General features: G+C 35.6%; 1 protein-coding gene and 1 long non-coding RNA gene across 2 annotated transcripts in view; both read left to right on the top strand.

Annotated features, from left to right (window-relative positions):
- Positions 1 to 1,426: 1,426 nt before the first annotated feature.
- Positions 1,427 to 11,705, top strand: part of LOC144967454 (eukaryotic translation initiation factor 2 subunit 3-like) — a 28,812-nt gene continuing 18,533 nt past the window's right edge. Inside the window, exon 1 of the mRNA XM_078904728.1 lies at positions 1,427 to 1,595. Coding sequence (XP_078760854.1) covers positions 1,518 to 1,595 — 78 coding nt within the window. The 5' untranslated portion in view covers positions 1,427 to 1,517. The remainder of the gene's footprint in view (positions 1,596 to 11,705) is intronic.
- On the top strand, positions 2,632 to 5,549 carry LOC144967452 (uncharacterized). The gene is made up of 3 exons (XR_013644392.1): positions 2,632 to 2,868; positions 3,517 to 3,664; positions 4,703 to 5,549. It is a non-coding gene; the product is annotated as an uncharacterized LOC144967452 (long non-coding RNA).

Here is an 11,705-nt window from a genome sequence, read left to right as displayed (position 1 = left end):
CACATTTGCGCGTTAAAAATTCGAACACCATGTGGCAAAAATGAATTAAGGTGACGTATTGTCTTTGTTTTTATAGATATGAGGCGACGACTCCTCATGGAGAACTTAATATATTTGTGAAGGGGGTGATTGCCATCCTTCATAACTTTCTCCATTTTACTTAGACAAAATCTCTTGATTCTTCCACATTGGAAATTGGTTGAGTATAACTCCTGGCTTTATCAATTTTCCGATCAATTTTCTTAATGTCGCAAATACTGGCATTTTTTGTAATACAAAAAGGAATAACGGTCTCCAAAACGGATCTATAAAAAAGGGTGCATAACGTTTTGTCTATGTCAAATTCTGAAAGTTTCCGAATAAAATACATTCTTTTGTTCAATTTAGAGATAACAGCATCAGTTTGTAAATGCCACTGCAATTTATTGTCAATTAAAATACCCAAATATTTGTAAACCGAAACTTGCGCAACAGCTTAATTGTTAATTTTGAGCCGACTGATGGAATTTGTGCTCTTTCTATAACGTGTTTACTATTAAATTTTCTTCCTTTTTACTGGCGCTGATATGACCTAAATGTGTTGCAAGCACCTTAAACCCTTAAAATAAAAAACTAACCAATATTGATCGAATAAAGATCATTATCTGCTTTAAAACCTACTAGACAGATTCCGTGACGACGGTCATTGGTAGGCTATATCCTTCCAAATTCAACTAATGCCTAATAAAAACGCACTGCTATGATAAATTTCGAGAGTGGTTCTAGAGCATTTATCATTTATATGGGTCGTAGCTACCTGTATGTCAATTTTCATGTTTTCAATCCGAATTTGCACGGTTGTAGCCTAATTCCCCATTCTATGAAGAAAATAGATTCATTTACTCAGTTATTTCCTTGTTTAATATAATTGTATTAGGGGAAATCTAAGGCCTTAAAGGATAGCAAGCAATTGCTAATGTCCGTTTCACGCTATAGAAACCGGGATAAACTCCGGCTCCATGGGCCCAATGACTTTGAAGGACTACTACTACCATTCTACATAATACCATCATCATACTAGATAATTGGAGATGAGCGGCTGTATGTTAACAATATACATTTTAATTCATTTTAGTTTGTTATCGTAGGGGGAATTAGGCTAAAACCTTGTAAATTCGGGTTGAGAGCATGAACATTTGCACACAGGTTACCAAGACCCTTTAAAAAAACATCTGCTATAGAACCACTCTGGCAATCAATCATAACGTTAAGACAAAATCTCGACTATACCTGGGATCCATCTCGGTCCCTTTGTGTGTAAGCAAGTGCTCTACCTACTGATCCATTGGGGCCCCAATGCTGCGTTTAAGTACATAAAAATGTAAATGACAATAACCAATGCCATGAATTATTTTCTGGTACTTAAAAACCGAAAAGAGATTATAATGTAATCGGAAGTAGATCTCTGAAGCCGGCGGAAGTGGTTAGCTGACGGCTGACAGCAACTTGCATCAGAAAAACCACTGTAAAACAGAAATATGGCAGGCGACGACGAAAGTTCTTCACAGTACCAGTCAAGACAACCACATTTGTCCAAACAAGATTTGACAACTCTTGTAAGTAGTTGTAAGGAGCTTTCTTTTAACTGAATAAACCCAGTTGTTGTGTTGCTTTACTCTTCTATTTCAATCTCACAAAGACGCTCCACACTACACTGAACTCACCACTGACACTCCACTCCATACCTTGCCTTAGCTTGTGTAGCCTGCAGGGAGTTTAACAAATATTCTAAATGTGACACTTGAAACCAAAGAGCTAGCAACGCTGATTACAAAACATTTTGAATTTTGTTTCAATCTTCATTAGAAATGTAGTTATGACAGTTAAAAGTAAAAGTCTGAAATTTTGGACTGATCCAGATTTTTACCAATGGCAATGGCCACTAGTGAAAGTTGTGATCGGAATCGCGTGTGTCGTAAAAAGTGGCCAAAACAGCCAATATGCAGTTCTTATTAACAGGTTGTAAACCAAAATGTTGGTCGCATCGAGGACAAGGTATTTACATTAATAAAGAATAGAGGAATTTAAAAATTTCAGAATAACACTTTAACTTTAAACTTTAAATATTAATAAATAGGCAGTTTAGTCGCAGTGGCAGTCAAATTGTGACCCAACTCGCCCATAGGAAAGTTGTGACTGGAAATTGCCGTTTGCGTTTTGGGAGGTTCAATTAAAGATGCATAACTTCGTTATAAAGAGGAATATCGCAGATATTTTGGTATCATTAATTTCGTCTTTCAATTTCCTTTTAAATGGTGCCAATTAAGTAAAAATCCATTAATAATTCCAGAAGTTATATGAAGTTAAAATTTGGCAATTTTCAATTGCATTTATTTTTTCATTTACCGCGCGTAATTATATTAATTGTCAGTTCAAATGATGTAATAGCAATAAACCCAAAGTGGTTCAGCAGAATTTTTTAAGGTATAAAAAGCCAGAACTTTCCTTCTAATTGAAATAGGGAATCCGTTTCAATTTATTTGAACTTTTTCAATCTACCATTTTATTTATATGCAATTAAATTGACAGAGGTAAAAATAAACTCATTATGTCATTGGGAGTGAGTATTTTCCGCCGGGCGGAAAATAACCCTTTTTTCTTATTCTCCGCCGGGCTTATCCTTGGGTCTTGTGACCCCCGGTCGTGTCAAAGGTCACATCCGGTCGACCGTGGCGCCAACCGCGAAGCCGTGATTGTTTTGTTCGATTGTCAATGATTGTGACTCTTGATTTCCAAGCACTTTTTCATCTTATCAACAATAGCAAAAATGCAGTTAACCAATTGCAGACTGAGACTGATACCATTTTTATTCGTCGGGATTCTGTAGAGGTAAGAATTTGACTTTTCTTCTTTTTGTTTTTTTGTTTTTGTTTTTAACAAGGCTCGGACTCAGGACAGTGAAGTGTATATCGAGCAATGCCGATGGCGATATGAGTATGAGGAGATAGATGAATGAATGAGAATGTAATTGTATTGTAATAACAACACGCCTTGCCGACTGTCACGTGTGCCATGTGTTCTGCATTCCAATGTGATCTTTATGGATTAATCCTTCATTGATTTTACTTCTTATACTGTGTAACTGTGTGCATTGTAATTGTAACTGTAACAACTGGCAACTGGGCAGTTTTCAGCAGCAGTGGAAGCGGTGACACAATTTTTTAGAACTTTGGAGTGAAATTGAGATGCCTCATGATGATGACAATGTCAATGATATAAGATATACAGTACTGTAGCCCAATGAAAAACGATATCATTTTAACCATTACTTTTTTAACAAATTTATTTATTTATTTATTTATTTATTGTTATTATTATTATTTTATTATTATTATTATTATTATTATTATTATTATTATTATTATTATTATTATTATTATTATTATTATTATTATTAACTTAAACAATGACATTGGTATTGGTATGTGCCATTTTCACTGCAGTGAATTTAATTTTTTTTTTTTTTTTCATTGACAGCTAACATGAAAGAGTCCAGTTGACGGTACTGGTGTCCTGACAATCAAGAAAGATAGCTGGCTCAAGATGTGTTGTGGTAATCTTATTAATCAGCAAACCATCATCTGTGCCAGCAGAGCAGAGTATCTGCATGCACTTTTTGAAACTGGTTAGTAATGTTTTGAAATCTTCATATAGCGCCTTACATTTTTATTGCAGAGATGCCAACCAGTACAGGTTTCCCGTGTTCTGTACGGTTTTTCTTCCGAAGTACGGGCATACGGTTTTATCATTAAAAATACGGGATTTGGTTGAAGTGAAAAATCCACGAAATTACGATCACAACATGAAAAGTGTTTTCATGCAGAAGAGCTTTCATCATCGATACTGAATTTTGCGAATCTTGCCCAGCCTACTGCTATATAACTATGAGTAATTCACTGCCCTTTTTCGAGTACGAGTTAACGAAATCCGATTCGACCTTTTCGCGTTGATATCGATTTCTGTACGGCGCAGTAAATACAGGTTTTTGTCCTAAAATACAGGTTTTTGGTCTTGAAAATATGGGTTTTCAAAAGGCTAGGTTGGCATCTCTGTTATTGGTGATCAATACAGTACGCTCGAGCATGGGAATTTCGAACAAGTCGGGACCATGCCTGTTTGTTCGAGATTTCCGTGTTTTTGAGTTTTCCAATTTGAGTATTTTACACAGGATTTGAGGGAGGTAAATGTGGGTGGTCTTGATAAAATTCGTATTATAATTATAATGATAACTCCCCATTATTATGAACTCTGTAGAGAGTCGATAGTGAGACTGCAATTTCCTTTTCTCTGTCAGTTCAACACAATCAATTAGTGGGGAAAAAAATTCAACAGATCGCAAGGGAGTGTCCACTATATGAACGAAATAAAGGGATTAAAACTGGGAATTGTACCAAGTTACAGATTTCTGTGATTTCGAGATTTGCATGCTCGAGTATAAATGCTCGTTAATCTAAATGATAGTTTGTTGTCAAGAGTTTTGTTTGTCCTGTATGGTAAAGCCAATGAAATTTCAACTGTGTTGGTGATGGTGAGAATGATGGCCATTTTAAAAAAATTGGTATGTCTTTGACAAATTCAATTTATGACAATGATTTTGATTATATAGACCTTTCCAAAACTTGCTAACGAAATGCCTCTTTTCTATTTCCATTTTTCAAACCAGAGCAAGATCAACCATCTTTGTGGAACTTCAGACAAAGCGGTTGCAAACAAGTGGTGTTGAATTTTCCTGTATTGAGGCGAAAGAAAAACATTTTTCTGGGAGTTTGCGAAAGCAAATTGCGTTTGATTTGGAGCTAAATCTATTTTCGCCATTAACCTGTTTTTTTTTGTCTCAAATAGATTTGATTTTGTAGTTCAAATTGATTAGATACTTATCTCACAAGCAGCATTAAAAAAAATAAAAACATGAGGGTAGTGCGTCATATCATATTAGTTTTTGTGATTACAGTGATGAATTCGTAAGATATAAATCATATTTGACCACAATAATGTTTAAATTTTTCAGCATTTATTTTCTTAGGGAATGGGTTAGCGAATCATTTATACATTTTTTAAACAGATCAATCTACACAATTTTCATGTTTTCTTGTCCTATGATAGTCATTATTCTGAAAATTTTATGGATCAGCTTATGTCAAATAAGTGTTTTCTCAAATTTCCGTTTTGTGTCATTTTCTGATTTTCTAAGAACCATATATGTCATTTTCCTTTAGATTATTTTCAAATTTATTCAGAATCGTTTTTATGATGTGTTTCGCATCATGATGGAAACATTTTGGGGTAAATTAAAATTTAGAAGTTTTTTAAATTTAAAAAATGTTTTTTCCTGTCGATCCGCACCACAATTTCAGCCGAAATTAAAAAATATTGTACAGCATTTCTTTCCAGACAATTTTTTTTTTCAGAAATTGATCCATTTACAAAATTTGACTATTCTCTTGTTCCATATTGATTATACTTTGAAATTTTGATGGACGTTGTCTGCAAAATTAGCTTGTTTATCAAATTTAAATTAATAAAGACATTTTGTTTTTTTCTCAAAATATCATTTTCAGATTTTCTGACATTCATAGCTGGATTGTTTCCCATCAGATTGTATACCAAATTTGGTCAGAATCTTTTGTATGATGGGTATTGCATCATGATGGATTTGGTTTTGGGCTAAACTAATATTTAGTAGTTTTATGAATTTTAAATTGGATTTTTTCTTGTCGTTCCATGCCAAATTTTCAATCGTAATCAAAAAACAATTCTTTAAATATATTTTTCAAGACTTGCTAAGCCTTTCCATCGTGATGTAGCTCTTGTAGGGAACATTGTGTGTACATTTGGAAGATTTCGTTGGTTTTCGGTGCATCAGTGTCGGAAATTATTTTTTTTTGTGGGGTGGGTGGGGTTGGTCTCATTTTAGCCTATATTGTCTGTGTCATTGAAGACATTTAAATATATTGAGCTTTTTAAATAGCGCAATATCCACTAAATGTGCTCAAAGTGCTTTAGAAGGGGGCCCTGGTCAACAGCAACGCTTGTTATGCGATATTACAATTTTTTTTGGACAGAGACAATACTGTTAACAGCCGGGTACTCCTTTTACACCTGAGTATGTTGAGAGAATGTGAGTAAAGAGCCTTTTCCAAGGACTCAACTATGCGCCGAGCGAGGTTCGAACCCAGGACCTTCCTATCCGAAAGCGTCTGTCATACCATAAGACCACATAGCCACACATTTGTTTTTAGCTTTTTTCTTTTTTTTTTGTGTGTATGTGTGTTAATCATCAATTTAGACCTCCTACCACCTGAAATAACAGGGGAATACCAATTTTGGCACTGAGATAAAAAATGGATTTTTGACTACAGGGTTATCCTTTAAGGTGAAATATTTCCTAGCTCAGATGAGGGTTTGTTTTAAGCGGACTGTAGTGCGTTCCAACGTGAGATAATTTTTTTTTTCATAATATTACACACTGAGTCCCTACCACCAGCGCTATTAGTCATTGAGTCCCTACCACCAGTCCTGTGAGTCACTGGGTTCATACCACTACTGTTAGCCACTGAGTCCCTACCTCTAGCCCTATTGGCTACTGAGTCCTCACCACCCGCCCTATTGGCCTTTGAGTCCATACCAATACCACTCGCCATTGATTCCTTACCACCAGTCCTGTTAGCCACTGAATCCATACCACTAGCCCTGTACTGTTAGCCACCATAGAGAATACAGGACTCCTAGTCTGTGTTAGCCACTAAGTCCTACCACTAGTCCTGTTAGTGTTAGCCACTGAGTCCCTCCCACTGACGTGCTAGCCACTGAGTCCATACCACCAGCCCAGCCCTATTAGTCACCGAGTCCCTACCACCAGCCCTATATCTGACATGGCGGTTTTATGCAAAAAAAAAAATCCCAAATTTTGCAAGCTAAAAAACCCAGCAAAATTTGCAAAAAGTTGCGATTAACCTAAAAACCCATAATTCGTTCATGAAAGGGTTTCACGGTGCTTGCAACAAATGTAAGGTCATATCAGCGCCAGTAAAAAGGAAGAAAATGGAATCTAGTAAAAAGTTCTAGAATTACTATTAAATTACCCAAGAAAAAGGAAGAACACGCTATCAGTGTACTTATTTTGAGATTATCTAAATGTTTCATCCTGACACAAGCACAGGTCCCCCAGTGATGATAATGAAAATTTGTCAAAAAGGAGGAAAATCTACCGGCCCGTCAGTCAAGCCCAAATCTAATGCAAATATAACATAGCTATTCATAGTTATTTAATATATTATTAGTCCTAAAGCACTTCTGATCATTAGACACATCCTGACCTTTTGCAAATATAATTTAATGAATTGTCATTTCCAATTAAACATTTTAGAGGCCTATAATGTCGCCCTCCATATCAAGTTATTGTTATTATAATAAACTTTTGGCCAAAAGACCAGGAAGTATTTGTACATAACAAACCCGGTTAGTGTCTGTATTATTGCAACCTCGTGATGATGCAGCATATAAATAAGAATCTTTAATTAATTGCAAAACATATTCCATCAACAAATCAAATTTAAATTAGCCTTTAAACAATCATTTCTTAAATTGATCAGCCTAACTTATTATCTCTCAATTACCAAATGATATCTATAAACATAAAATGAAGATAGAAGGGTGGCTGACTGAGAGAGAAATATGGATATGAAAGAGAGAGGGAGAATTGATGAATTTATTTTTAAAAAATTGTTTTATAATTAGACACAAGTTTTATTGAATGTACTATTAACAAATTCAGAACAATCAAACAAAAAAATGAAGAAGGAAGAAAAAAAGGACAGGCTTATAAAACATAAAATCGCCAAATGTACTATCATGCTACAGCTAAAAGGTACATAAATATTTACACCCATTTGCTCCATCCCCTTCCCTTTCAACCATCTTCTCATTCATGGCCACCATGTGTCTTGTGCTACTTTTGACATTTGGCGCCAGTGTGTCTAGACTAACGTCATAAATAAAGGAGTGTCACCAAAATTCATGCAACTGAGTAGAGGTGTCAAAAAATGATAGAAGGCATATTTTTTTTTTCATGAACTACCACTTAGCAGAAAAGGTTTGACATGACAATAACAATGGAACATTAATGAAAAGAAATTTTTGGCCAAAAGACAAGGAGGTATTTGTTTTTACATAACAAACCCGACTTGTGTCTGTATTATTGCAACCTTGTGATGATATAAGAATCTTTAATCGATTGCAAAACATATTCCATCTACAGAGCAAATTTAAATTAGCCTATAAATTTAAACAATCATTTCTTAAATCGATCAGCCTAACTTACTATTATGTACATATTATCTCTCTATTACCAAATATCTATAAACACAATATGAAGATAGAGAAAGGGTGGCTGAGAGACAAATATGGACATGAGAAAGAGAGAGAGAGAATGCAAGAATACTTTGTGAATTGATTTTTTATTTTATTTTTTAAATTGTGTTATAATTAGACACAAGTTGTAATGAATTCTATTAACAAATTCAGAACAATCAAACAAAAACAAAATTAAAAAGAAGAAAAATTTAACAAAGACGCTTATAAAACTGAGAAAATCGTCAAATGTACTATCATGCTACAGCTAAAAAGTACACAAATATTTACAGCCATTTGCTCCATCCCTTTCCCTTTCGATCATCTTCTCATCTATGGCCACCATGTGTCTTGTGCTACTTTTTACATTTGACGCCAGTGTGTCTAGACTAACGTCATAAATAAGGGAGTGTCGCCAAAATTCATGCAACTGGGCAGAGGTGTCAAAAATGATAGAAGGCATATTGTTTTTTCCCCCCTGAACTACCACTTAGCGGAAAATGTTTGACATGACAAAAAAAAAAAACGGAACATTTATGAAGAAATCCTAAAATCCCAGATTGTCATCACTGGTCCCCACGAAATATTTTAAAATTTATTTATTTTATTTTAGTTTTTTTTTTTGTGCAAAACATTGCAAAGTTTGCGGCCGCAATGCAAATCAGAGATTTGTTTTGCCATTTTTTTTTTTTTGCGGCCAGCAACGCGACCGCAAGCGATGCAAAAAAAAAACTGCCATGACAGTATTAGTATTAGTCACTGCGACTGGTCCCCACCACAGGCCCTATTGTCCACTGAGCCCCTCCAGCCAGCCCTACTAGCCACTGGATCCTTATCATCAGCTCTATTAGCCAATGAGTCCCTACAAGAGGATATTCTAACTGTTCTATTATATTTGGGTTTATTTGCAGGTACTATATTAAGCCTGTTTCTGTATTGTTGATCAATAAAGAATATTGAATTGCAACAAATACTTAGTTATTTACCTACCACCAGCCCTATTAGCCACTGAGTCCTTACCATCAGCTCTATTACTATTAGCCACTGAGTCACTACCGCCAGCTCTATTTGCCACTGAGTCCCTATCACCAGCCCTATTGTCCACTGAGTCCCTACTACCAGCTCTATTAGCGACTGAGTCCTTACCACCAGCCCTATTAGCCACTGAGTCCCTGTTACCAGCTCTATTGTCCACTGAGACCTTACCATAAGCTCTATTAGTATTAGCCAATGAGTCTCTACTACCACCAGTTCTATTAGCCACCATCCTATCAATAATATTAGTATTAGCCACTGAGTCCCTACCGCCTGCTCTATTACTATTACTAAAGGCCACTGCATCCTTACCATGATGGGGAGGGGGGGGGGGTATTTGACACACAGTAGAGTACCCACTGAGGAAAAAGAACAGATTAGGCAAAGAGAAAAGCGCTATAGACACATAGTGGTTATTTGTACAGACGATGTGTAACCTTTAACGTGTCGTGAACGGATTTCCCAATCTCGTTCACGATATGTAAAATAAAGGAAAAAGTTCAGAAAAAGTCTCCACCGAAGTGGGCGTTCTCCATATATATAGAGGACATATTATGGACGGTTAAAAATGCTCTAAAAGCACATCGGGAATCGTCCCGGTACAGTCTAATTCTAAATCTAAAACATAGTATGGCGGATCGGATCTGTCAGATACAAACGATAGGCAAAATATTAGATCTAGAATTAGGCTTGGTGTCGAAGAGAAAAGAATGAAGGGTGTCACAAGCTTTTATAGGATAGACACGATGACGTCACGTTTACGCGGGAGACAGTGAACAAACACAACATGAAGATTACTCACAACAGCCTGATCGAGACACGACAGTCATACCATAACAACACACTTACAACAACAACAACATAAACTTATCACAATAATCAGTGACATAAAATCTTCCCCACAAACGTTTGTAGTCTGATTGAGCAACACTAGTGAGAACTAATCACACAACGAGCAGTGAGAAAGAGCAGAGTTAATTCAACTCCCTTCATTCTCCAAATTATTTTAGTCCGGCAAGCTTGAACTTGAAGTCGGTCTCAAATCTACTGGTTAATTACCCACTGATTCTCTACCGTCTACCGCCACCGCTATCACCCACTGATTTCCTACCGCCTACCGCCACCGCTATCACCCACTGATTCCCTAATAATAACGAGGGAAGGAGGGGGGGGGGGGGGGGGGGGAAATAACGACCAGATTATTTACACTACACCACGAAGGTCAGAATATGGGAGTCCGCTAAGTCTCAAAGATCAACTTGAAAAACCCGGCGGAAAATAAGCAAATTTGTTATTCTCCGCCCGGCGGAAAATAAAAAAAAGGACTATTTTCCGCCCGGCGGAGAATAATGACAGCCTATGTCATTACGTAACATGTTTATATCTTTTCATTTAAATACTCTCAAACCCATTTTTATTCTCTATGTATTAAATCAAAGAGGGGAATTATTTGCAATTGTTTCAGTGAGATATTGGGGATAAATCCAAAGGTGATATATATAGCAAATTATGTCTTACGTCTAGCCGAGTTTTTAATTATGTAACATTTGCGTCATATTATGTAATAATGTGTTTGAAATGTTTATCTTCCTCTTTATTAATGTAAATGCATTGTCCTCGAGAAGACGAACATTTTGGTATACAATATATGATAAGAACTCCACATGGACTGTTTTAACCATTTTTTATTAACATCACGCGATTTCGGTCACAACTTTGCAATGGTAATTTTGGGGTAAAAATCGGTCTGAAATTTCAGACTTTGAACTGCCGTAACTACATTTCTAATCAAGATAGAAACAAAATTCAAACTGTTTTGTAATCTGTGTTGCCAGCTCTTTCTTATGAGATTGGTTTCAGGTGTGTGAGTTACATTTAGAATTTCTATTTAACTCCCTACCTTAAACACAGTAATTATTATTTTAATTACACACAATAATAATAATACCTATGACAAAAATGTTACATTAGAGTAAGGCAAGGGATAAGAAACACAATTTACTATATAAACACTTTTGGATTTATCCCCAATATCTCACTGAAACAATTGCAAATAATTCCACTCTTTGATTTAATACATGAACATGGCCATGCAGAATAAAGAAGCGTTTGAGACAATTTAAATGAAAAGATAATAACATGTTGCATAATGCCATAATGAATTTATTTTTACCCCTGGCAATTAAATTGCATAAATAAAATGGCAAAATGGAAAAGTTCAAATAAATTGAAAAGATTTCGCACAAGGAAAGTTCTGGCTTTTAAAAATTCTGCTAAACTAA

This window comes from Berghia stephanieae, chromosome 3 (genome assembly GCF_034508935.2).
Source record: "Berghia stephanieae isolate SIO BIC M18660-M18661 chromosome 3, UCSD_Bste_1.3, whole genome shotgun sequence".
Taxonomy (NCBI): Eukaryota; Metazoa; Mollusca; class Gastropoda; order Nudibranchia; family Aeolidiidae; genus Berghia; species Berghia stephanieae.
The sequence above is the reverse complement of the archived record's forward strand: the minus strand, read 5'-3'. Positions and strand labels throughout refer to the sequence as shown.